At 32.2% G+C, this 26137-nt stretch overlaps 5 protein-coding genes across 6 annotated transcripts in view; 4 read left to right on the top strand and 1 right to left on the bottom strand.

Annotated features, from left to right (window-relative positions):
* The window catches only part of LOC148166365 (neuroglobin-like), a 61792-nt gene that overhangs the window by 25054 nt on the left and 10601 nt on the right, over positions 1 to 26137 (bottom strand). Inside the window, exon 2 of one of the 2 annotated variants that reach the window (XM_088049053.1) lies at positions 23733 to 24101. In XM_088049053.1, the coding sequence (XP_087905179.1) occupies positions 23733 to 23923 (191 nt within the window). In that variant the 5' untranslated portion in view covers positions 23924 to 24101. Of the gene's footprint in view, positions 1 to 23732; positions 25831 to 26137 lie in introns of those variants that run through there. The other variant, XM_088049054.1, reaches the window with a different exon arrangement.
* Positions 4687 to 5303, top strand: LOC148166369 (serine protease inhibitor swm-1-like). The gene is made up of 2 exons (XM_088049055.1): positions 4687 to 5002; positions 5052 to 5303. The coding sequence occupies exons 1-2, from the start codon at positions 4735 to 4737 to the stop codon at positions 5255 to 5257; spliced, it is 474 nt and encodes a 157-aa protein (XP_087905181.1). The 5' UTR covers positions 4687 to 4734; the 3' UTR covers positions 5258 to 5303.
* LOC148166368 (chymotrypsin inhibitor Ani s 6-like) lies at positions 10339 to 11214 on the top strand. Its single transcript, XM_088049058.1, has 2 exons — positions 10339 to 10408; positions 10457 to 11214. Exons 1-2 carry the CDS (start codon positions 10351 to 10353, stop codon positions 10633 to 10635), a joined length of 237 nt encoding a protein of 78 aa, XP_087905184.1. The 5' UTR covers positions 10339 to 10350; the 3' UTR covers positions 10636 to 11214.
* Positions 12899 to 13459, top strand: LOC148166367 (chymotrypsin inhibitor Ani s 6-like). The gene is made up of 2 exons (XM_088049061.1): positions 12899 to 13217; positions 13262 to 13459. The coding sequence occupies exons 1-2, from the start codon at positions 13166 to 13168 to the stop codon at positions 13435 to 13437; spliced, it is 228 nt and encodes a 75-aa protein (XP_087905187.1). The 5' UTR covers positions 12899 to 13165; the 3' UTR covers positions 13438 to 13459.
* LOC148166366 (uncharacterized) lies at positions 19277 to 20059 on the top strand. The gene is made up of 2 exons (XM_088049218.1): positions 19277 to 19337; positions 19392 to 20059. Exons 1-2 carry the CDS (start codon positions 19277 to 19279, stop codon positions 20057 to 20059), a joined length of 729 nt encoding a protein of 242 aa, XP_087905344.1.

Genomic DNA, 26137 nt, shown 5'->3' with positions numbered 1-26137 from the left:
TTGCCGGCTGGAGTATTTACGCATTGTCGGCACAAAAATCAGATTACGGTTGAAATAAATTTCAGTATTATATTTTAATTTTTGATATAATTATCAATAAATCAAAAATTGTGTCACATCAGAGCTATTAGCATGGATTTTTTTTATAGAGTTGACAAAAAACTATTCCGCTTTACTTAATTATGAAACAGTTATAAAGATCAAAGCAGGCAAAAACTTCGTTGCGATATGGATAATTTGCTTGACAAGATTTTCTGCATTCTGAAACATCGTATTTTTAAATACCATTTATAACGATCTTGTAAACTTCATTTTTCCTGCAGCGGATTGTTTGTTGGCGCTAAATTTAAAATACACCTCTGCGATTGGTGCAATTTACTCATCTATTAAAAAAAATTGACATGTGCGACAATTTTTCGTTTGTTAATCGAAATCCGCTGCAGGAAAAATTAAGTATGCCTAGTGGTATAAGTAGGTTTAGTGAAGCGCAAATTAAACGTATTAATCATTATTATATCAAATCAAACTAATTTTGCCCATTTTCACATTGGTCCTCATTCGGGCAATCTTCAATTAGAACACACTTTCTATTGCTATCACTCAGGCGAACGTAATTACCGTCTTGACAATAACATTTCGTTTCATTTAGAAGAGCGCATTTCACAATTTTGTAATTGGAACAAGTTCGACAGTCAATTCCACTGTCTTTCCAGATTTCATTTTCTCCACATTGGTCACACTCTGCAGTAACTAAAAACAAGTTTTATTACATACAATATTCGCGAAAAAAAGAAAAATACTTAATAAAGCAAAGTGCAGTAAAACACAAATTGCCAACACTTTTGCAATTCCGTTCATTGCACGTTTTAAACTGACAATGAGTGTAAATGTGAAGTTCGCCTCTACTTAAGTATACAGACTTTATATTGGCTGAACTTTTATCTGACTTACGTCAAGTCGTTTTTGTTTGTTAACTTATCTTTGTTATCGAATTCTACATTCTTCAAAACTGGATTTAAATTTGCAAGTTAATTTGCATGGAATATGTAGGTAAATTTATGCATATGTTAACTAGACAAAAATTCGGAACAGACTTTATTGGTAGTCAATTAATTAATATATGGCGCTTCTCATTAGTGAGTCACGTCAGGCGATAAGTTTATTATATGCAATAACGTTTATACATACATACAGAGTGATATTGATAAAGAGAATTATTTGTCTAAACTTCATTTTTCCTGCAGTGGGTTTGAATTATTCTTTTATTAGTTTCTGATATTCACAAAACTAACAAACTTTTTCATCGGGATCTGTCACTCACCGATAACTGTCAATTATTTCAAGTTCAGACAGACGTTCGCGACTATATAAATAATTCATTTTATTTTTGTTTTTTTAACAATTTATTCTTTTGTTTTCTCAGTACGTTTGACTGACTTTATCTCTCTTTTTATCAAATAATCAAGACAAGAACTATGTTAAGAAAATATTTTGTCTATTTTTAAAGTTTGTGGTATTAAAAAAATGCTTGTAACTTTGTGGAAAAAATTTTGGTTAAGCTAATTAATTAGACGTTTAAGTTGATTTATTTGAAAAAAAATACCGTTAATCTAGACATTCTTAGAAGGTCTGAAAGAAAAGTCAATTTAAAGGGAAATTCTCTCAATCTAAGAAAATTTATGCCGAATTCTGCCACTATTAATTTTAGCCTGTCCAAACTAAAAATTGCGCTATCCAAAGAGCGTATAATATTATAATAGATAACTTATCTATTAAAAAGCAGGTGTGTATAATAATTAACTCTATTACAGGTATAAACGATCGATTTTGCACGACAATAGCCAATTGAGTAGAATAATGATACCTTTTGTGTACAAGAAACAGTAAATAAAACGCAATCAATTTAACAACGAAAAGGACCAGTTTAAACAAGAAATATCGCGACAGCAAAAATCAGCAGCTCAAGCAGACAGAAGTAATTCATCTGACAGCAATATTAATTCCTTCCACTTCATCTTGTTTCTCGTGTACTTCGTCGGACAAACATGATCAAATAAGCGATCGTCTAAAACCATCCAAATTTCGTTTTGGTAGAATTAACGTCACGTGTTGTAAGCAGAGCTTAGGCTGGTGGTTAAAGTCTGGGATTATGGTGTTGTGGGGTACAAAAGGACAATCACTTTGCGATTGGTGTGATTACCACAAGACAAGTGGGATCACCAAATCACCGAGGAAATTGAGTTTACGTCGGTGCCGATAAATTCGGGGAATTTTGAACTTCATTCTTGACTTTTATTTTGACACCAAAAATCATGCTGGTTTGTGAGTTGGTACCCCTGTCAATACTATGAAATTCTTCCAATAGAACGTCTTTTGATGACAATTCTAGAAAAATGTCCCTAAATGGAAACTTTAAATTGTTTTTCTCAACAATCGTTAAAATAATGTTAGAATTTCCAACTCATGCTAGAACTTGTTTTGGAAAACTGAGTTATCCGCACGAAATCGTACTGAATTTTTTACGAGTTGTCCCTAATTATAGACTATTTCCATGCATAGAAAGCGGAAGATAAAATGTTTAATTTTCTAAGGTTCGTGTTAATTGCGTCCACACGTAACTGAATATTTAGCTGTTTCGTTGTCGAAATATTTAGCTTTCGATGACATCCTTAATATCCTTAACATTGTAGATTCAATCTTTCCTTCATTCAAATCTACTTTGGAAGAAGCTTTTAAGCTAAGCCTACAACGAGATTGCCAAGTTGGTGACTTTCTTAAACCAAACATCACTGATATTAAAACTTTTCGGAGAACTTAGGGAATGGAATCGATATTGTAAAAGACAAACTTTTATTCCGAAAGAAATCGCTAAAACACCGATAAATTAGTAAAGTGCTCGGCCAAGCAACCGTGTTAAAATGTTCTCTGCGAAAGCCAAGTGTACAAATGCTGATTAATTGATGAAGGATATCACGGGGAGATCTCACCACAGGTCGCATTACAAATCCCATTGTGCTCTTGTGCTTTCAACCAGATATCAGAGCCGTTTTGTGAGAGGACAACAATACGAGATTTGTTTAGATGAAACGTATCAATTTTATTTTTGAAATTGTTTCGTTGACTCGTTTGGAGTGATTGATGTTATCGGCGGCTTTTGGAAGAGTTTAATAGCAGTAGTCACAAAAATTTGTCCTGGAGCTGTGAAACGTCGTTTTAAAAGTGGAATTGCCTCCTCAAAAAAAGAAAAAATCTTAGATTAAGAAACGGTTTTTGCCATCGTTTTTTTCGCAATTTTTTACATAAAAAAAAGTTCTTACATTTTGCAAAAGTCGAAAATTCATGACTAAAACTATGCCAAACTTTTGATATCGATATCTCGCTTATTTTTTGGAGTAAAATTTAGTTATTATGCATCACTTTACGCAGAATTTTCCGCAGATTCCAAATCTGGGATTAACATTCAGATCTGACAACAAATAACTGAGTTATGGCCAATCAAAGTTTCGGATAGTTGATTTTCATTTTTCCTAATTTTTCCTAATTTTTAAAATTAAATATCTCGGAAACTATTAGAGACACTGAGATGCGGTTTGCGCCATTGTTTTTCTCGGCTCATTTTACGTTAGAAAAAGTTGTCAAAAGCCCAAAATTCGATAATCGATTTTTCGCGAAAAAAAATCCGACTCAAACGATGAAAAATTTTCAATTTTTTTATTTTTGGCCATAATTCATAAACTATTTGTCCGATCGAGCTCAAATTTGGCCAGCTAATAGATTTTGAGCTCCTCTTTCGATTGATGTAAACACAAAGGTATTAAACGTCGCTTTCACCTTGAAAGCATTGATTGAAAATCACCCTAAAATGACGTTTTCAAAACAGTTTTTGGCCAATGCCTCATTTACTTATTAAGCAAACTTAACAAATTTGGGTCTCATTTTACGCAGAATGTCACGCTGACTCCAAAAACATGAGAATTGTCAATTTTCGTCAACAAATAACTGAGTTATGGCCGTTTGAATTTTTGGGTTGTCGCCAGAGGGCCAAATTTTTGAAGGTTCGAAACAATTCGTGCTCAATATGTCAGAAACTATTACAGATATTGAGATGCGGTTTGCGCCATCGTTTTTCTCGCGATTTTTTAGTTAAGAAATCATTGTTAGATTTTCCGAAAGTCGAAAATGTGAGTTTTTTGGAAAAAATGCACTAAAACTAAAGTCAATCGCTGATTTTTTGACGTAAACTTGCGTTATTTAGCTCATTTTACGCAGAATTTCGGGCAGATGCCAAATCTAGACTCTAAATTCATATCTTTGAACAAATAACTGAGTTATGGGCGATTAATGTTTCGAATAGTTGATTTTCATTTCATAACAAAATTTTTTTTTGACCAGTATAAATAAAATTTATTCGTTATAAATTAGCAATAACACACTAAAACCGTTCCAGTCAAGAAACTCCCAAACACCTCATAAACGATGCATCCGCCATTCCAACACTTGTTTAATCAACGAATAATGAGAGCGAGTACTCATGAGGGTGAAAATTGCCACGCGATCTGCCGGCTCTAGATGCGGTCAATTACTTTTAGCATTGATCTCTGACGTACAGTTCGACACTTTACAACATTTCTGTTGTGACTATTTGATAATGACCCGAATAAACAACACTGATAATAAAATTTCCTCATCACAATAACACGATTAGTCAAAACAGATTTTTATACGGCGTGAACTATGTTGGCAAAAACAACAATATTTGCCGCATTCTGTGTGTGCATTACTCTGCCATCACCGTTCTTAATCAAAGGCATCAAACCTCTAATTTGCGGTTTAAACGAAGTACCAACGAAATGTGTAGAGCCGTGTTTACCAACATGTGAAACTCCACAAGCACCGCCTTGCACCTTTCGGTTGTGTTTGGGAGGTTGCGCTTGTAGCGAAGGATATATCAGGAAATATTTAAGAGGACCATGTGTTAAAATCGATAGTTGCGTCAACCCAGGTACGTCTTTTATACTTTTAACTTGATGGCCACACGTGTCGTATTGTAGATAAAGTGAGCAGGAATAAGACAGTCCCGGAATGCACACAAAACGAAATGTTCTCAGAATGTGCCAGCAATTGTCAACCGACGTGTGACCGAAGAGATGTCAGCGAGTGTACAAAACTGTATTGTGCTCATGGATGTGTTTGCAAAGACGGATACGTCAGGAAGGAAATCACCGGAATTTGCGTGCCTGTAAACAAGTGTAGTTAAAACAGCGTGCAAAATATTTGAAACGAAAATAAAAAGTTGTAGGCAATTTTTGCATTTTTTTAGTCGTAGATAAAACATTGTACATCACACGTGGGCTATAGCATCTTACAATACTCGTGAAGTGACAGCTCAAAGTTGTAATAATGTGTAATTCTTTGACATCGCTTGCAATTTTCGCATTTTCTAATAGATGGCGCCACCAATAAAATTAATAAAATCATCTTAAATATTAAAACATTAGAAAACATTGGTGTTGGCGGACTCTGCATATTGACTATTGTGCTATTGTATCAATAAAAGTTAATGAATGATAATTACAGAGCACATATTTTTATAACAGCTAAACCATAAATAACAGCAGCAATCGCTGTTAATTGCGAGTTAATTGATTTCGGTTTATTCAAACTCGGCTGCACTAAAATAAATTGAGTAAAACGAGAACAGCACACGATTTCTTCCTGTTTTATAAGCCTAGAATAAAATTCTAATTTTCATTATTAGCACTTTATTTTTATTTGCAACACACCTGTAAAGATAACAACCAAACATAATTAACTTCCTAATTGCTCCAACGATTTTTCAACATTTTTTCTTCCAACTCAGCAATTTATTTAATGAACGAATGAGTTTCCGAATTCTAATAATGCATATTGATTCGGTTGCTAATTGGTAATTAGCTTGTTGTATAAAAAAATGGATTAGCTTGTTTATGTACGAAAACAACAATCAATAAAGTAATTCCGCAAATGAAATGGAATTTTCCAGGACAAAATTGGTTTGGCTACATAAAATTACTTCATCGGAAACCTCAAGTGAGTTAATATCGATTAATTTGCAATGAAGTTGAAAAAAGAATAGACAAGGTTTAATGGTGATATTTCCGGAGAATGCTTCATGTTTTATACAGGGATTTGATTGGAGCTGATCGATATGTTGGGGTTTTATTTAAAAGAAGAAAATATTTTACAAATGGACGAGAAAAAAACTCATATTTTCTGTTCAGTTACACAACTACTGAAATAACTTTTTCTTTTTGTTTATTCTTGAGTTTCATTACCTAAATATTTTTTCAAATATTTATGAACAGAATCTACGTTAACGATGTTTTACAAGTGTTTCACATTTATTTTCAGGAATGACATTTGTTTGGATAGTCGCATAAATTTTTACTTTAAATAAAATTCTTTTAGAGCTCTTTGAGCTTTTAGTGTTCTTTTATCGCCCATAATGCCTTCATTGTCTTTCAAATATGTATTATTTCCTTTGCTCTGTCTAGCCGTATCTGTCTTTCAAAGATGCCATATGATAATAGAATCTAGTTTCCTCTACGATTTCTGCTTTTCGTTCTTTTCAATAAAAACAAAGCGAAATAAAAGTTAAATAACTGCGAAGTTTACAGGTATTGAACTTATTGTTTTGATTTCAACTAGTCGACCTTCGAAGCAAAAAAAACGTGGGAACTAAACCAGAGGAGTACAACTGTTGAGCACGCGTTGAAGGTCGAATACTGGCTAGTTCACCTTGTAAGCGCCACCACCACAGGTGTGAAAGTTGTTGTAAGTCCAACTAGTTGACCTTCGAAGGAAAAACGCGTGCGAACTAGACCACTTTCGCTTTTGGAAACCTGCTCCAATTGTAGGAAGAAGTAATGACATCATCGTGTTATTTCTGAGAATATTTTGAACAAAATTTCGTAACTTTCGAAGATTCTGTAAATTAAATGTTTACAAAATTGTAGTTTTTTGATAAATTTCCCGTTTCTAAAAACAACAGGCCGAATGGAAAATATTGGAAATTTTTTGCTCGTCTTGAAAATGAAAATTTCTAAAATCCGTTTCTGTACCTTGAAAAAAATTGAGACTTGAAACAGACAGTCATCAAGTCTAAAATAGTAATCTCTCTAAATTTTATTGCCTTAGTGTCAAAACTACCAAAAATACAAGTCCGAATGGAAAATATTGAAACTTTTTTGCTTGTCTTGAAAATGAAAATTTCTAAATTCCGTCCCTGTAGCTTAAAAAAATTGTAATTTAGAACAAACAATGAACAAGTCGTAAATAGTAATTTCTCCAAGTTTTATTGTCCTAGTGGCAAAATTACAAAAAATACAGAGCCGAATGTAAATTATTGAAAATGTATGACTCGTCTTGAAAATACAATTTTTTAAAGCCCGTCCCTGTATTTAAAAAAAATTGAGATTTGGAACAGACAGCCATTAAACCAAAAATAGTAATCTGTCCAAATTTCATTACCCGACTATCAAAACTTCCAAAAATACAGGTCCGAATGGAAAATAACGGAAATTTTTTGCTCGTCCTGAAAATAAAAATTTCTAAAATCCGCCCTTGTGGCTTAAAAAAATTGAGATTTGAAACAGACAGTCATAAAATCCAAAATAGTAATCTCTCCAACTTTCATTGCTTTATTGTCAAAACTATCAAAAATACAGGTCCGAATGGAAAATATTAGAACTTTTTGCTTGTCTTGAAAAGGAAAATTTCTAAAATCCGTCTCTGTACCTCAAAAAAATTGAGATTAGAAAAAAACAGTCGTCAAGTCAAAAATTGCAATGTATCAAAATTTCATTGCTCTAGTGTCAAAACTACTCAAAAATACAGGTCCGAATGGAAAATAATGGAACTCTTCTGCTTGTCTTGAAAATGAAAATTTCTAAAATCCGTCCCTGTTACTCAAAATAATTGAGACTTGGAAGAGAGAGTCAATAAATCAAAAATAGTAGTTTCCAAATTTCACTGCCCTTGTGTTGAAACTATTAAAATTACAGATCCCAATGCAAAATATTGAAAATTTCTAAAATCCGTCCCTGACACTTAAAAAATTTCAGATTTGGCACAGGCAGTCATTAGATAAGAATAGTAATCTGTCCAAATTTCATTACCCGAGTATCAAAACTTCCAAAAATACAGGTCCGAATGGAAAATAACGGAAATTTTTTGCTCGTCCTGAAAATAAAAATTTCTAAAATCCGCCCTTGTGGCTTAAAAAAATTGAGATTTGAAACAGACAGTCATAAAATCCAAAATAGTAATCTCTCCAACTTTCATTGCTTTATTGTCAAAACTATCAAAAATACAGGTCCGAATGGAAAATATTAGAACTTTTTGCTTGTCTTGAAAAGGAAAATTTCTAAAATCCGTCTCTGCACCACAAAAAAATTGAGATTAGAAAAAAACAGTCGTCAAGTCAAAAATTGCAATGTATCAAAATTTCATTGCTCTAGTGTCAAAACTACTCAAAAATACAGGTCCGAATGGAAAATAATGGAACTCTTCTGCTTGTCTTGAAAATGAAAATTTCTAAAATCCGTCCCTGTTACTCAAAATAGTTGAGACTTGGAAGAGAGAGTCAATAAATCAAAAATAGTAGTCTCCAAATTTCACTGCCCTTGTGTTGAAACTATTAAAATTACAGATCCCAATGTAAAATAATGAAAATTTCTAAAATCCGTCCCTGTCACTTAAAAAATTTGAGATTTGGCACAGGCAGTCATTAGATCAAGAATAGTAATCTGTCCAAATTTCATTACCCGAGTATCAAAACTTCCAAAAATACAGGTCCGAATGGAAAATAACGGAAATTTTTTGCTCGTCCTGAAAATAAAAATTTCTAAAATCCGCCCTTGTGGCTTAAAAAAATTGAGATTTGAAACAGACAGTCATAAAATCCAAAATAGTAATCTCTCCAACTTTCATTGCTTTATTGTCAAAATTATCAAAAATACATGTCCGAATGGAAAATATTAGAACTTTTTGCTTGTCTTGAAAAGGAAAATTTCTAAAATCCGTCTCTGTACCTCAAAAAAATTGAGATTAGAAAAAAACAGTCGTCAAGTCAAAAATTGCAATGTATCAAAATTTCATTGCTCTAGTGTCAAAACTACTCAAAAATACAGGTCCGAATGGAAAATAATGGAACTCTTCTGCTTGTCTTGAAAATGAAAATTTCTAAAATCCGTCCCTGTTACTCAAAATAGTTGAGACTTGGAAGAGAGAGTCAATAAATCAAAAATAGTAGTCTCCAAATTTCACTGCCCTTGTGTTGAAACTATTAAAATTACAGATCCCAATGCAAAATATTGAAAATTTCTAAAATCCGTCCCTGACACTTAAAAAATTTGAGATTTGGCACAGGCAGTCATTAGATCAAGAATAGTTATCTGTCCAAATTTCATTATTCTAGCGTCAAAACTACCAAAAATACAGGTCCGAATGTAAAATATTGGAAATTTTTTACTCGTCCTGAAAATGAAAATTTCTAAAATCCATCACTGTGCGTCAAAAAATTTAAGCTCTGCTGGGCTCCTTCATCAAAAAAAAGTTCCAAAATAATGTCAATAAGATCTGATTGCATAAATTCCATATTTAGACAGTCATTAAAATTTATTGTCAATACCAATGCGACATTCAGAACGAAAGCAATTTCGAAATAAAAATGAAATGCAGATATTACAATAACGAACAGCGGCGAGCAGTGCCAAAACCCCTAAAACTATATTTTTCTGCCTCATAACAACATAATGAAATTTTTGTATAGCCGCATGATTTTTGCAGCGTCATAAACTGATGAAGTACGGCACAATTCCTAAAATTAATTAGCTGTGGTGCATAACACAGCTCATAAAGTAATTAAGTCTGTGGTCAAATTTATTACCATCCTGGTTAAATTAATCACTTAAAAGCAAAGATTCAGCCACGCTGTAAATTAAAAAAAGTAAAGAAAACGGTCTGTAATTTTTCCTGGAAAACAAAGTGAAAATTTGAGTTGGGAATCATGTCAATTTGTTTTAAAATTAACAGCTTGCACGACTCAATCACATGAAAATAGAAATTAACACATCTGCTGAATGATTTTTATTTATAAATTGAATGTAAACACTATAAATTCAAACAAACATGGTTTAACATATTAATTCATATTTAAAGTTTTAATTCAATTGGTGATATTTACTCGTGGCAAATAAAAAATATGTACATGTCTAAACTAACATTGTTATCGGGATTCCCATGTTTACCTGCCAACAATACATATAAGTAAAGTTTGACACTTTATTTTTCATTCATTGTCTCTATAACATGGCTGCTGGTGGTAAATTTCTGATAATTTTTGCTTTGTGTGTGCTGGCAGTCACAGGTAAACCACCTTTTGAGTAGTTTTGATGTAAATATCTTTTGATTTTAGCCCAAATTTGTAGAGAAAACGAAGAGCTGTTAGACAGTGGAGGTGACTGTCGAACTTGTCGAAATGCTGGAGTTCTTGTTAACTGCGTGGTGCTCAAAGAACGCAAATGTTATTGTAAATCTGGTTATGTGAGAGACACGAATGACAACAATAAATGTGTTTTGCCATCAGACTGTTAATAGTTATTTACAGTCGCGTGTGGTAACTTACATTTTACAGCGCGAAATCAGTTTGAAGCACGACGGCGTAGCCGGAGTGCTTTAATGATTGAGCGCTGTAAAATGGTTAACGCACAAGAGTTGTATTAAACTTTTTGGCCGAAAAATTTTAATTTAAATAATCGGATTTTTCAAAATTTATGAGAACTGTCACATCTGACATTTGTAAATTTCATCATCTGTCAATTCTGTCAATTTTGTAGTTGGTGCACAAAAAGTACACAAGATGGCTGTATAAAAAACGTTTTAATATTACTTTAAAAATAGAAATATTGTCTTAATTGAGATAATAATTTAGGTAGATTCCACTTTGATGATCAATCTTCATTATGGTAAAGTGATTTTAATTTATAAACGCATGTGAAGAGCAGACGATTTGGGCAATTTTTACAGCACGGCGTGTGTAAACGTCCAGGGCGCTTGTAAATCTAGTGTTTCCGAAGCTGTCAATTGAATGTTAATTTGACGTTTACAATTCATGAGGCCAAAAAATAATTAACAATTCCATATTTTTATAAAATAAATTTTAATGGAACTCCCGTTGAATATTTTATTGGTTAGGTCACCAAAATTCTCTAATCCCGCCCCTGGCAGAACAATGGAAACCTCTGAATGTTAGACAATACAACAACTCGTTATCGCCCCAGGCTTTGGCATAATAATCAAAATTTTTATACAGATTAATCAAAATTTATCAATTGAAAGTTAAATTTTTTATCAAATTTCGTAATTAACGTAATTTTAACGCAAAAACAATGAAAATTAAAGACGGTATTACCTTAAACATGTTTGTTGTCTAGACTAAAGTAGAAAATTTTTGAACAAGAGATAAAATTTGTAGAAATTTTAATTTGCGGCCGAACTAAAATTTCGAATTTTGTATGAAATTTGATAATTCTGGTAATTTTGATGCAAAAACAATGAAATTTAGAGATAATTTTACATTGAGCAAGTTTGTTCTGTGTACTAAATTAGAACATTTTTGAACAAAAAATTGAAATTTTAGAAATTTTATTTTGAGAACGAACCAAGTATTTTGAAAATTTTCTATCAAATTTTGAAATTCAGGTAATTTTAATGTAAAAATAATAAAATTTTCAGACGATATCACTTTGGGCTTGTTTATTGTGTGCACTAAATTAGAACACTTTAAAACAAAAAAATAGAATTTTTAGAAATTTGATTTTGAAGGCGAACCAATATTTCGCAAAATTTCTATGAAAGAAAGTATTACATTAGGCATGTTTTTGTGTGTACTAATTTAGAATATTTTGGAACAAAAAATTAAAATATTAGAATTTTTAGTTTGAGGCCGAACCAAATACATATTTCGAAAATTGTCTCTGAAATTTCGTAATTCAGGTAATTTTAACGCAAAAGCAATGAAATTTTTGGACAGTATTACCTTAGACACGTTTATTATCTGGACTAAATTAGAAAATTTTTGAACAAGAGATAGAATTTTTAGAAATTTTATTTTTAAGGAAAACAAAAAATTTTGAAAAATTTGTATCAAATTTCGTAATGCAAAGCAATTTTAATGTAAAAATACTGAAATTTGGAGACGATATTAAGTTGGGCATGTTTGTTGTGTGTACTGAATTAGAATATTTTGGAACAAAAAACAGAATTTTTAGAAATTTTATTTTGATGCCGAACCAAATATGTATTTCGAAAATTTTATATCAAATTTCGTAATTCGTGTATTTTTAATGCAAAAACAATGAAATTTGACGATATTAAGTTAGGCATGTTTATTGTGTGTACTGAATTAGAACATTTTGGAACAAAAAAACAAATTTTTAGAAACTTTACTTTGAAAGTAAACCAAATTTTTCGATTTTTTTATCAAATTTGGTAATTCATGCAATTTTAATGCAAAAGCAATAAAATTTGGAGACGATATTACGTCACACATGTTTGTTGTGTGTAGTGAATGAAAACATTTTAGAACCTAAAATAAATTTTTTCATAGGCATGTGATGTACAATGTTTTATCTACAACAGTTTTCGGTTTAAAAAAACGCAAAATATTTACAACTTGACTAGTCATATAATGGAGCTAATTAAACAACTCAAATAAGATTCTTAACAAACTCTATGAAGAAAACGAGTTCAGTTCCTCCGTCAGTTTTAGTCAACGTGGCTGGGTTTCCTTTGGGACCAGCCGTAAATATTCGCATCCGCTTATAACGTTTCGTTTTTTTCAATTCGAAAGATAATTCAATTCCTTTCCAGACTTACCTGGAATATGTGAGGAAAACCGTTTATTTTGCTCAATTTCTCGGGATATCGTATTAATTTAAAGGATGGATTCGAAATTCCTGTTCGATCAACATTTTTTGTCTACCTAAATTCACTTGAAAAATCGCATAAAAATAACTTTTTTTAGCAAAACTGCACAAGTGTAATTAAGCTGCTCACCTTCGCAATAACAATAATTGTGCGAGCTGTACAACAATAAACACAAATAAACGAACACTTTCATAAAATGGCCTTCAAGCTGCGGTTCTTTTTATGGTGTCACTTCATCATGCTAATGGGTAAGAAAGCACAAATATTCGTCCTGTGTAAAGACAAATTTCAGTCTCATCCTGCCCGCCAAACGAAGAACTCCGAGATGTTGGAATTAATGAAACTTGTTTCAACTGTAATTCAAAACCTGGAGGACTCTGCCTCGTAGCGACTGAGACAAAATGTTATTGTAGAGACGGCTACGTGCGAAATCCCTCTCAGAGCAACACTTGTGTCAGAGAGTGTTAAATTATAAGACATAAAATAAAATACCGACTCTGTATATTCTCTAATTTACCGAATTAATCAAACTTTGACAAGCACACGGCAATTCCAAGGCCACAACGAACAAAAGGTTGGAACTTCAAATTACCTCCGATCCAACACTGTATAGGGCAAAGCACGGCTAATTGCTTGTTATAATGAGAGTTGGATTCAGTGATGTCAGACATGTTCAATTAAACGCTCCTGCCATCATGCAACTAACCGGTGCGACATTTCTGCAAGGGCTAAATATGCTTTGATCAGTGTGGAAACTTTTCTGTTTATTTTCAAAAGAAAAATGTAAACTTGACAATGACCTTGTGGAATATTTTTAGTTTAGTTACCTACCACAACGTGATGAAAAACGCGCCACGAATGCATAAATGAGGCTAAAAATACAAACTAGCAATTAGTAGGTTTATTACTTGCTTTTTGATAGATTACAGTCTGTCGACTATCGCAAAAAATAATAGTTTATTATGAACTTGATTTCGAAATCTAGGGAATTTTACGGTAGTTGGCATTTGCAAAATGTTCGGGAAAAAAAATCGAAGTAGCCAAATCCAATTTCAGTCAGTTTGACAGGTGTGACGTTTTGAGGTTACTGGAGCGCAAGTTAGCCAACAGAGCGAAGATTTTGATCATGATCATGATGGTTCTCTTGCATCCAAAGAATTTTTCTCCGATGAATTATTAAGCCAAGTACAACAAGAAATAATGGTGTATTGATCGATTTATCATGGTTTATCAAAACCAAAATCTAAATTGTCAACGTTGACGGCAGGTTGACGGTTTGTCTGCTGCAAACCTAAGAAAAATAAATGCTCCTGGAAATATTGGCACCGGATTGGTCCATTACGATACCGAAATACGCTCAAACGCGTATCGAAATATCTTCATTATGAACGCGAAATAGAAAAAACATTTTTCCTACGACCCCATATGAAAGTGACATTTTCCACACGGTTAAATGACTCCGAAAGTTGATGTTTTCGTACATCCATTTCCGAAAGTAAAAGTCACTAGTGTGATATGAATATATCCGCAGAGACCTGTCAAATTTGACAGTTATTTTGAAATACAAATGTAATTCTTGAATTTTTGTCTCAAGTATCTAGACGATTCACTGTAAAACAACATGCATAATCATAAAAATGAATTGGTTAGGTCGTTTTTGACAAATCAGTTTTGACAGGTCTGTGCGGATATATTCATATCACACTAGTGACTTTTACTCTCGAAAATGGATGTACCAAAACACGAACCATCTAAATATGTGGCATACGTCACTTTTTTATGAGGTTGTAGAAAAATGACATTTAGAATAGATAAGAATTGAACTATTGTCGAAACTTATGGTTTCTTCCTGATGATGAAAAGTCGTAGGAAAAATCGTGTACATAATTCGTCGGAAAGTGTCTTTCTTGCACTCGTGTAATATCTGGCTGGCGCCTCGTGCATCTACTTTTACACTCGTGCGAAATTGGTCACTTTCCGTACTTGTTATGTAAATATCTATCGTGTGATTCATTAAATTTCCATTCTGGGTAGGCCGTGTATTTTGGACGTGCGTTGACTTCTTGTTCGATAACTAGCAAATCTCGCAAATATTAAGTCGAAACTACTGTAATGTTGTTAGTTACGACATGAATTTTTTTCTCAAAGCCAACTGCGAATGGAAATTTAATGAATCACACAATATATCGCAACTCAGAGAACTGTTTGATTTAAAATAAAAACACGTGTACTTCAAAATGTTCTTGTTACTTCTAGAGCTCACCCTCATTGGGGCGGAGACGACAACTTTTCACAAAATTGATTAGACACCAAAAGTGTCAAAATATCTATATTAAGTTTCGGCATGAAAAGCCCTTGCAAAATGAACCTAAGAACCAACGGCGCCAGAGCCCCCGGAATTGGAACTCCGGGCAACAAAATCTCTACAATTTCCGCAAATATTGGAAACGGCAGTGGTGGTTCTGACGGAGGAGCAATTACTGAAGGAACTTCCCCGGCGGGTTCTTCTTTACTCTCTTCTTTCTCTGCAGGTTCAGGAGCTTCGTCCGGTTGAGGCTCTTCCTGCTCCGGTGGTTTAGCCTCATCGTCATCTACAGGTTGTTCTTCAGCATCAGTATCATCCGGTGGTGTATCTTGTCCTAAAATTCCGTAAGAGAAGTTTGGTAAAAATAAAGTAGGTAATACCGTGCGAAGAGTGTATTAAATTGACTGCAATCACTGCGAAGATAAGCAAACGCCACACCCGGATATGCATGCTTTTCGAGCTCATTGAGTTTTATAAATTTTCACTTTTGGTTTATTATAATTATTTTATAACGAACGTGAGTTTTTCTTGATCGTTTCAATTTGTTCTGCTTGCTGTATAAACGTTACGGTTATTTTCTTAAAGTTTAAGTGTAACTAATTTTTAGCAGAAGGCTTTCGGATTTGCGTAAACAGCGGCGAAATGATTTCATCTTCCCGAAAGTTTTCCATTCTGGTTATCTTGAGCGTTATACTTCTAATACATTGTATTGAAGGTAACAAAATAGCATCTTTGTGAGCTTATTAAACTTTCTCTGGTTTGCGTTTACAATAGCTTTGTGAAGTTTCCGATAGATTTTATCAAAGAATTTGCGCAACGCAGATAAAGTTTATTGCAGATTTTTTGTTAAATGCTTATTTTTGTTACTGTTTTAGGGAAAAACAAAGATCACTCTTCGAAGACAGTGAAAGGTAAACGTTTTTTAACAATTTCAATGGTTTTTTATCATTTTTTTGCAGTCTCAAAAGAACAACTCCAAGAGGCGCAATTATATGGAATTGTAACTTCTTTAGGAAGGTTAATTTTTAAAATATTGTTAAGTTATCTACAAGAATTTTTATTCTTTATTCCCGGTATTAATTTGTTGTATCTACCAGTAGTTAATGCAATTTCAGAATTATTCTTTGGGAAATAATCGTGAGCTGAAATTAGAATGTATCTTCATAAATAGAAGATAGAAAATATAAATTTCCTACTTGTAATTTCGATGTTTATAAAATAAAAAGTATGACAACATCCAGTGTGCTGTGCAATTTACAGTGTCAAACATTGAGGTTATAAGTAGATATTTTAATTAGAGCTTATGCGCAAATTTAAGTCAGTAGAAAGTTAGAAAAATCAATTTCAGTTGTTTTAAAAACATGCAAAGAATGTGTTGACAACTGTCAACACTGTCAAATTTTGACAGTTGACGCTTCTTGCGTTAGTAGAATTCATGTTCGTTAAAAGAAGGCACATTTTCGGTGGTTTTCAACGCCAACTACAATGTTATATTCTTTTATGAAAAGCTGGTTTGTATATCATAAATTTTCGAGTTTTTTGAGTCATAATGGTAAAGTAGGTTCTTAAATTCTTACATTTTAGTAGAGGTCCGTAACCTACTTACGTCATAACGATAACAAAATGTGAAACGCCTGTACTAAAAACTTGTAAAGGAATTACACATTTTTTTTGTTCATTGAAGTTGAAGAATTTGCTTCTATAAAACTGAACATTCAAGTTCAAGTCATAACAATTTGTTTTTACTTTGTTTGTTATTATTTATCGTTTTTAATGTTTAGAAAAAAAAATATAAGAAAAGGGCCGGATTTAAGGAAAATGAAGCCCAGATTAGACACACACTCTCCATTATTGCGGAATAAAAAAAATTCTTAATACTTATGTACATATTTGTAATTCTGTAAATATTTGGGAAATTCTTTGTTTTTACATTTAAACAGATAAACTCGCAGCTTTATGCTTTATAAAAAAGGAGAAAAATAATTTAGAAATAACAATTTGAGAGGCTTTGTTACTTCTCGAGCAAATATAAAAATCCGTATTTTGCTTAATTCTGTGGATATTTTGAAAAATTGCCTTTTTGGAGTTTAAAAAAAAATTCATCAGAAAATGGCCACACTTAATAAAATTGAAGTGTTTTAGTGCACATTAGAGACTTTATTTAGAAGGTAAGACACATGCAGTCCCATTTTTGCAGTATTTATAAAAATAGTAGAATTCGTAATTCTGTAAATATTTGGAAAATTTCTTATGCCTGTGTTTTAACCAATAAAATCCACAAAAAAATTAACACGATTCTTGAATTTCGTGCATTATAAAAAAATAGAAAAATAATTTTGAAATAACAATGTGGACGCCTCCACCAACCACACAACTTCGCTTCTCTTAAAATTCGTGCTTTATAAAAAATAAAAAAATAATTTGAAATTAACAATTTGGGAGCATCCATCATTTCTGCAACAATTTCAAAAATTCGTATGTTCCTCAATTCTGTTAAAATAAATTTGAAACTTTGTCATTTCGGTTCTTAGAGAGAAGAAATCGACAAAGAAATTATTGCATATAATAAAGTTAAAGTTTTAGCGCCCATTGGGCAATTTACTTTGAACTCAACCCATTCACTATTTGACAGGATTTAAAAAATTCTCAGTTTTCTTAATTCTATGGATATTTGAATAGTTCCTGGTTATTTCTAAATTGACAAGTAACAATCGCACATTTCATAAATAGAAAAAACATAATTTTGAAATAACAACGTGGGCACCTCCACCAAACTTGTGGCCACTTTGAAAAATCGTATTTTGCCTAGTTCTGTAGATATTTTGAAAAACTGCCTTTTCAGTGTTTAGAGAGACAGAATACACAAGAAAATAGGCGCTTCTCTGAAAATTCGTGCTAAAAAAAAATAATTTAGAAATTACAATTTAGGCGCCTCCACCATTTCTGCACTAATTTCAAAAATTCGTATTTTCTTCAATTCTGTTAAAATAAATTTAAAAATTTGTCATTTCGGTTCTTGGAGATAAAAAATTCACAAGAAAATTATTGCATATAAAAAAGTTGAAGTTTTAGTGCCCATTGGGCGTTTTATTTAGAAGTTAACACCTTCACAATTTGACAGGATTGTTAAAATTCTCAGTTTTTTTTAATTCTGTGGATGTTTAAAAAGTTTTTGGTTATTTCCAAAATGACAGGAAATGACCGAACATTTAGTAAAGAAAATAGAAAAAACAATTTTGAAATAACAACGTGGGCGACGCCACCAAATTTGTGGCAACTTTGAAAAATCGTATTTTCCTAGTTCTGTAGATATTTTGAAAAACTGTCTTCTTAGTGTTTAGAGAGACGGAATACACCAGAAAATGGGCCCCATCTAGTAAAATTTCAGCTTTTTAGTCCACATTAGATTTGTCTAGAAGCTAACATACTCCATTTTTGCAGAATTGAAAAAATCCTTAATTCTGTAGATATTTCCTTGATTCTGTATCTTTTGGTATTCAGTTTTTACTTGATTCTGTATCTTTTGGTATTCAGTTTTTATAAAAATTGGAAAAAAAATTGTCAATATCGATTTTGGCGATTCCAATTTTAAAAATCCCCATTTTGCTTAGTTCTGTACAGATATTTTAAAAAATCGTAATTTCGGAATTTAAAGAGGAAAAATATTCAAAAAAATTGTCGCATTATAGAAATGATGTGTCAATTATTTGACATTAAAACGTCAATTTCAACTATATAAATAATTCCATTGATCACTCTGTACTTTTCCAGCTATAAGATGCTTAAATATAATTTGATTTGTCAGCTAACTCCGAAGAAATATGTTCTTCTTAAATAGAAACGTCACACAATTATTATAATCAGTAAAATTAGCTTTGTTTTATTCAGTCACGCATTCAAACACTGTTAGAGCACGTAAAGATTATTTGCATACCACACCGATAGGTGTTAAACCGATTTATCAACACCAGGCGTGAACAAGAAATTCTCATTTTTGACACCATGCTTAGGAAATTCTCCACACTGTTAATAATTCTGTTTGTTTCCAAAAGGACCAACTCTTGTAAGTGTTGCTATTTTCACTTCTATTTATTATTTATTATTATTGAATTTATAGTGTGCATTCCATGTCCCGAAGAAGGTCTAACTTTCTCTTCGTATGTCAATTGCGACTGCCCCTTAACAAAATTCTACGACAACGCCACAAAAAAATGTGTGGATTTCTACGAATGTCCCCCTTATCCAGGCCTTAATCTCCCATTAGTTAATCCCTTCCAAGATTTGAGCAATTTTTCCTCCCCTTCGTTTAACATGTTACCCCAGTCTCTCCCCAATAATCAAAATATCGATCTCCCCAAAGAAGTAACTCTTTTAATGAAAGCCTTCAACAAGCGTTCCCGCGACTTCCACACAACTTTGCCTCGTCTTCTAAAACCAGTTTTTGGTCCTGTAATGTTTGCAAATCAAGATTTGCTGAAATCCTGCGAGGGAAACGCCGGCTGCATGATCCGAGGTGTATTTAAAAAGAAAAGTAATTACGATTTGATTTTCCCGAAACTCGATACAGTGCTAGACGGATTACTTAAAATGTTTCGCGAAGTTTTAGATGATTTGAAGGAAATGGGGAAAGAAGAGTGCGCTCAAGAGGAGGATTGTCCTTTTCTTGAGAACATTTTGAAGTTGAATGATTTACTGCCACGGAATGCGGAGGAGATTAGAGATGTGTTGCAGATTGCTAAGCAGCTCGGCAAGTACTTCTTCGACGACGAGGACGCGAAGGAGTAGTCGAGCTTATTGGTGTTAACTCAATAAAGAGTGCATAAAACTGGACTTTTCTTAGATGTAACTAAAGAGCGCATTTTATTTATGGTTGAAACTGCTTTAAAAAGATGCAAAAAATTTGAAGATAACTGATTTAAGATTTAAGGGAAATGGAGCCCAGATTAGACAGACGCTCATAGAAAAAACAGTTTGAGAGACTTTGCTAATTCTGGAGCAAATATAAAAATTCGTACTTTGCTTAATTCTGCAAATATTTTGAAAAATCGCATGTTTGGAGTTGAATTTCAAAAAATCTTATAATTCGTAAGTTTCTTATGCCTGCGCTTAAACCAATGAAAACCACAAAAAATGAGCACATTTCTTAAAATTCGTGCTTTATAAAAAATTGCAAAATAATTTAAAAATAAAAATTTGAGATACTTCGCTATTTAAAAGTCTTTTAGAATTCGTAATTCTGTGAATATTTGAAAAATTCTTTCTGTCTGTGTTTAACCCCACAAAATCTACAAAAAAATGGGCACATCTCTCAGAATTCGCGCTTTTTAAAGAATTAGAAAAATAATAATTCAGAAATAACAATTTATTTATGGCTGAGGCTGTTTTAAAAGCATGTAAAGAATCTGATGACAACTGTTACCACTGTCAAATTTTGACAGTTGAAGTTTCTTGCATCAGTACGTACAATTAAAAATCATTAAGAGGCTGCACATCTTCACTGGTTTTCAACGCCAACTACGATGTTATATTTTTTTATGGAAAGCTGGTATGCAAATTTTCAATTTTCGAGGTTTTAGAGACATAATGGTAAAGTAAGTACTCAAATTCTTACATTTTACCAGAGCTCCTTTGCCTAATGACGTCATTACCGACAACAAAATTTGAAAAGCGCTTGTTGTAAAAACTTGTAAAAGAATTATTTTTTTTTGTTTATTGAAGAATTTACAAAAAATTGAATATTTAAGTTCAAGTCATAACATTTTTTTTTACTTTATTTGGTATTATATCTATCGTTTTTAATGCTTAGAGAAAAAAAATACAAAAAAGAGCCGGATTTAAGGCAAATGAAGCCCAGATTAGACATCCTCCATTCTTGCGGGATAAAAAAAATCTTAATACTTACATATTTGGAATTCCGTACATATTTTAGAAATTCTTGGTTTCTACATTTAAACAAATGAAATCGACACAAATGAAGGAAATGGCCGCTTTTCTTAAAATCTATCCTTTATAAAAAAGAAGAAAAATAATTTAGAAATAACAAATTCAGAGACTTTACTACTTCTGAAGCAAATATAAAAATCCGTATTTTGCTTGATTTTGTGGATATTAGTTTATAAAGAAAAAATACACTTAAAAACAGACGCACTTAATAAAATTGAAGTGTTTTAACTTGTAAAGAAATTTAAATTTTTTTTGTTCATTGAAGAATTTACTTCAATACAATTGAAGATTCAAGTTCAAGTCATTTTGTTTTTACTTTCATTGATAATTATTTTCTTTGTTTATTGTTATTTATCGTTTTTAATGTTTAGAGAAAAAAACTAAAAGAAATAAGCCGGATTTAAGGGAAATAGAGCCCAGATTAGACAAACACTTTCCAATCTAACATATTCGTACTTCTGTAAATAATTCGGAAATTCTTTGTTTCTACAGGGTGATTTTTTTAAAACGGCAGGCGTTGTAGAATTTTTATTTATGAACCGATTTCAAAAATTTAAAAAACAAATTAAATGGTTTTTAATTTACTATAAACTGGTGATTTTAAAATTTTTCTAAATGTTTTAGTATCTTTTGGGCGATACTCAACTTTCTTATTTTAAATTGACACCCATATTTTTTTTTTCATAATTTAGAAGATATTAATTTTCTTGATTCAGAAATGTGTAATATGTTCTACTTTTACAAAAAATATTAAAAAAAAAATCAAAATGAAAAAATTTAGGCAATGAAAGTTAATAAAATCTAGGTGCATGGTGTCAATTGTGCAATGAAAAAAACGGGATGGCGTTTCAACAGCATTTTAATTAAATTAGGTAGTTGTTTTTTCTGATTTCTAATTATTATTGTCTTTTGTTATTAATAATTTCAAAAAAAAAATGCCGATCCTTTCTATTATTTGCTGCTTTTTGACATTACAATAACGGCATTCTTTTATTTGACACCATGCAATAGATTTTATTAACTTTTATTGCTTATTTTTTTTCAATTTTGATATATTTTTTTTAAATATTTTTGGTAGAAGTAGAACATATTGCACATTTCTGAATCAAGAAAATTAATATCTTCCAAATTATGAAAAAAAAAATATGGGTTCCAATTTAAAATAAGAAAGTTGAGTATCGCACAAAAGATACTAAGACATTTAGAAAATTTTTAAAATCATCAGTTTATAGTAAATTAAAAACCATTTAATTTGCTTTTTAAATTTTTGAAATCGATTCATAAATAAAAATTCTACAACGCCTGCCGTTTTAAAAAAATCACCCTGTATATTTAAACAAATGAAACGGACAAGAAAATGTCCGCTTTTCTTAAAATCCATGCTTTATAAAAAAGAAAAATAATTTAGAAATAACAATTTGAAAAACTGAATTGCTAATTCGAGAGCAAGTAAAAAAATCCGTATTTTGTTTGGTTCTGAGGATATTTTAAAAAATCGCCTTTTTGGTGTTTAAAAAGAAAAAATTCACTAGTAAATAGACGTATAATTTGTGTTTTAGTGCACTTTAACACTTTATTCAAAAGTCCCCTTTTTGTAGTATTTAAAAATCAAAAAATTCGTAATTCTGTAAATATTTGAAAAATTCCATATAATATGTGTTCAAAACCACTGAAATCCACAAGAAAATAGGCAAATCTCTTAAAATATAAAGAAATAGAAAAATAATTTGGAACTATCAGATTAGCAGCCTCCAGCATGTTGGCAGCAATTTCAAATTCAAAACAAATTTAAAAATTCATGATTTTGGTTCTTAAAGAGAAGGAATTTACAAAAAAAATATTGCATATAAAACTAAAGTTTTTTCTTGAGAACATTTTAAAGATGTGTTGCAGATTGCTAAGCAGTTCTTCTCACGACGAGAACGGTGTTAACTCAATAAAGAGTACATAAAACTGGTCTTTTCTTAGATGTAACTAAAGAGCGCGCTTTATTTATAGTAAGACTAAGTAGATTCATCGCCGACTTCATCTTATACCAAGCCTGTTCAATTTTGATTTCTCCCCTTTGCAAAAAGTTCCCTCAAGGTCATCGCCGTACATACGCCAGCGACCCCAACGACGAAAAAACGTATCAAATTCTGGTGATAATTCTTTCATTTTGGTGACATTTCCGTCACTTTGAAAGTTGAAGTGATGATAGGTTAGGTATGTCGGTTAAATTCATCAAAAATTACGGCATCTGGAATGCAAGGAAAGCGATTTCTCCGAACTTCCATAAAGAAAACAGATCATTCTCTTCGCGGAAACGGCTAGTAATCAGAAATATATAATTAAAAATCAAAAAATGCCAGAACTGTGTTTCAAGAAATTGTCGAGAGTGGCGCTAGTGTACGCACGCCTCACGTACTCATGGCCTACTTCGCGGGAACAGATCTCGGAAGCTATTGAACAGGCTTGGTATAAGATGGAGTCGGCGATGGTAGATTCTAAACATCGAACATGCAATCCTACTCACTTTAGAAACATGCAAACCCCTGTAGACTCCATAGCCCTGCTGATCCCCTTCCACGACGCCAACATGTTGTATTTCTGCTTGGCAGTGAGAGGCAATCTAGGATCAACAGTCGCAGGTGGAGCAATCTCATCCGGTTTCCGGTTATTCCCCGATCCACCACTGGACGCCAATTTTCCCAGCTCGCACCCCATCGTTGTACAGCCAGCCTTCTGAGCACACACGACGTTATAACGAAACACTACGTTTATCAGTTTTCATCACAACACTGATGGTATTAACACAATGATGTTAACTTTCTATTTACACTATGTACTGCCTATTACAACTCCTTTTATAAATTACTTATTGTTTGTTTAATAAGGCAACGAGCTGAAATTATACGAATGACGTAGCACGAAACTCCAAAAGATACAATATACAGAGTGGCTCGTTTTCAATGGAAAAGATGACGTCTCAAACGTAGCCGCATCGATTTCCTCCCTCGAAAAAACAAAAGGAGAATATTCTCATCCAAATGAAGACACTCCTATTTCTCCTTCAGCGATTGCAAAAATGCGTAAACAGGTCTGAGATCGATTGAGCGTCTCGGCGTAATTTCCTTCCTCTGAAAGGTGACTCCTACAAGTACTTGCAGGAATGAAAGTAATGTTCTCTCAGAGGTAAACTAATTTCTTCGATTAATTACACTAGTTAACAAATTTTCGACGAAATTTGAACTGGAGGAAAGTGGAAGGTACAATTGCCTTCTGATTCTGAATACGAAGTCGTTTTGCTCCATCAGGTTAGATATTTGTGGAATAAGTTTTGGTTAACAACTTGCAGAATCTTGAAACTTTAAAATACATCGTTGAAAAGGTAATTAATTAATTAAGCTTTGAGAGAACTATACAGAAGTCGCCGGAGGAGGTAGTTTTTGCATACTTTTTTTGCATAGAACTCTTGAGTAGGTAGTTTGTTTTTTTATTATATTACTTCATAATAAAGGTTGAGATCTCTGCATTCTATTGCGGTGTTAAACACATTATTGTCTCTTTTAATTTAAAAGTTACAGGACAAAGAACATCACGTTTTGTTTATTTTTAAAAATTTTGCGTTTCTAAATATGATTTCATAGGTCAGAATGGAAGATCATAGATCAAAATATGCAGCAACTGTTAAAAAAGTGTTGATCAAACTGTTTATAATTTAAATAATTTTGAAGGCATTTTCGTATCAGTTTTGATCATTTTTTCGCCTCAGGTAAAATTTACGTCAACCAGATTTCCCGAAAAAAAGCTCTAGTAAAGATGTACATAAAAAAATAATTTCAGTGACATCTACCTCCTCATTTTGTACTAACTTTCCCAACAGATCGGCGAGTATTTATAGTTTTCCATTGTGTTTCTCAGAAAATTTCAATTTCCACCCTTTAATATTATTTTTGGTTCATAAGCAAACTGAGAACTCTTCAGCATTAAAAAGTTTTCTGGCATGTGTTAGCATTAATAGTATATTGTATAACAAGTGTTGAAAATGGAAGATTTCACACGGGTTTTGCAGAATTGAGCCACGAGCCGTAGGCGAGTGGCTTAAGCAAACGAGTGTGAAATCGAATTTTCAACACGTGTTGTACACGATATTTTTCCGACGACCACAAAAATCGCAGAGTTAATATTTTATTTTTTGAAAGTTAGATACCGATAATGCCCGATCTGCGTCAACCTGTGTGCAATATAAAAACACACAGTTGTCGGCCAATCAGAGATCTCAAATTTTTCATTGCACACGGGTATGCGCTTCGTTCATCTTTAATTTTAATTTTAAATTTTCACTACGAGAAAACTGTATGAAATGTGACATATTTTATAGTGGTGGTCGGAAAAATCATTTTTAAACTTAATATTTGTTTAGAAGTTGCGATTTTGTAGGTACTTTTTTATAAAATTGCTAAAAAATTAAAAAAAAATATAATTTTTTGAAAAACCTCTGAATGGTTTTTGCCCTGTAACTTCTAAACGAGAAGAAATAGCAATGCATTTGTCAGAGCGTCAGAAAGGCAAAATTTCAGTCTTTTCAAGAATGCATAATAATGACAAATCGGTATAATAATTATAGAGTTATATGAAAAAGTGCAAATAAAAATTACAAAAAAAAAATTTTTTTTGGGACTTCAGCTCAGTTTTTCAAAAATATCAATAGAATGACTAACTCTAGCAATGAGTTTATGGGTCGTCCGAAAGGTCATTCAATTGGCATTCTAAAACACACTTTCGCAATTCCATAAGTTTGCCAGTAAGAAAAGAAGAAGAAAGAAAAACTAATTTTTTTTTAAGAATATCTCTGAATCCGAATCTGAGATGACCTTTCCAGTTTTCCAGTAGATTTTTTTCCAAAATTTATTGACTAGTGCAACTCTTCTTAAATCA

The sequence above is a fragment of the Gnatocerus cornutus genome, unplaced genomic scaffold, assembly GCF_029298725.1.
Source record: "Gnatocerus cornutus isolate USDA-ARS CGAHR unplaced genomic scaffold, icGnaCorn1.1 ctg00000023.1, whole genome shotgun sequence".
Lineage (NCBI taxonomy): Eukaryota > Metazoa > Arthropoda > Insecta > Coleoptera > Tenebrionidae > Gnatocerus > Gnatocerus cornutus.
Note: the sequence above shows the minus strand (reverse complement) of the source record. Positions and strands in the feature narration are given on the sequence as shown.

Bases quoted from the DNA above. Each gene is read 5' to 3' on its own strand.
- LOC148166369 (XM_088049055.1), top strand. From the start codon at position 4,735: ATGTTGGCAAAAACAACAATATTTGCCGCATTCTGTGTGTGCATTACT. The intron at 5,003-5,051 runs GTACGTCTTTTA...GTCGTATTGTAG, and splicing joins CGATAGTTGCGTCAACCCAG to ATAAAGTGAGCAGGAATAAG.
- LOC148166368 (XM_088049058.1), top strand. From the start codon at position 10,351: ATGGCTGCTGGTGGTAAATTTCTGATAATTTTTGCTTTGTGTGTGCTG. The intron at 10,409-10,456 runs GTAAACCACCTT...TTTTGATTTTAG, and splicing joins GTGTGTGCTGGCAGTCACAG to CCCAAATTTGTAGAGAAAAC.
- LOC148166367 (XM_088049061.1), top strand. From the start codon at position 13,166: ATGGCCTTCAAGCTGCGGTTCTTTTTATGGTGTCACTTCATCATGCTA. The intron at 13,218-13,261 runs GTAAGAAAGCAC...GACAAATTTCAG, and splicing joins TCACTTCATCATGCTAATGG to TCTCATCCTGCCCGCCAAAC.
- LOC148166366 (XM_088049218.1), top strand. From the start codon at position 19,277: ATGCTTAGGAAATTCTCCACACTGTTAATAATTCTGTTTGTTTCCAAA. The intron at 19,338-19,391 runs GTAAGTGTTGCT...TTGAATTTATAG, and splicing joins TTCCAAAAGGACCAACTCTT to TGTGCATTCCATGTCCCGAA.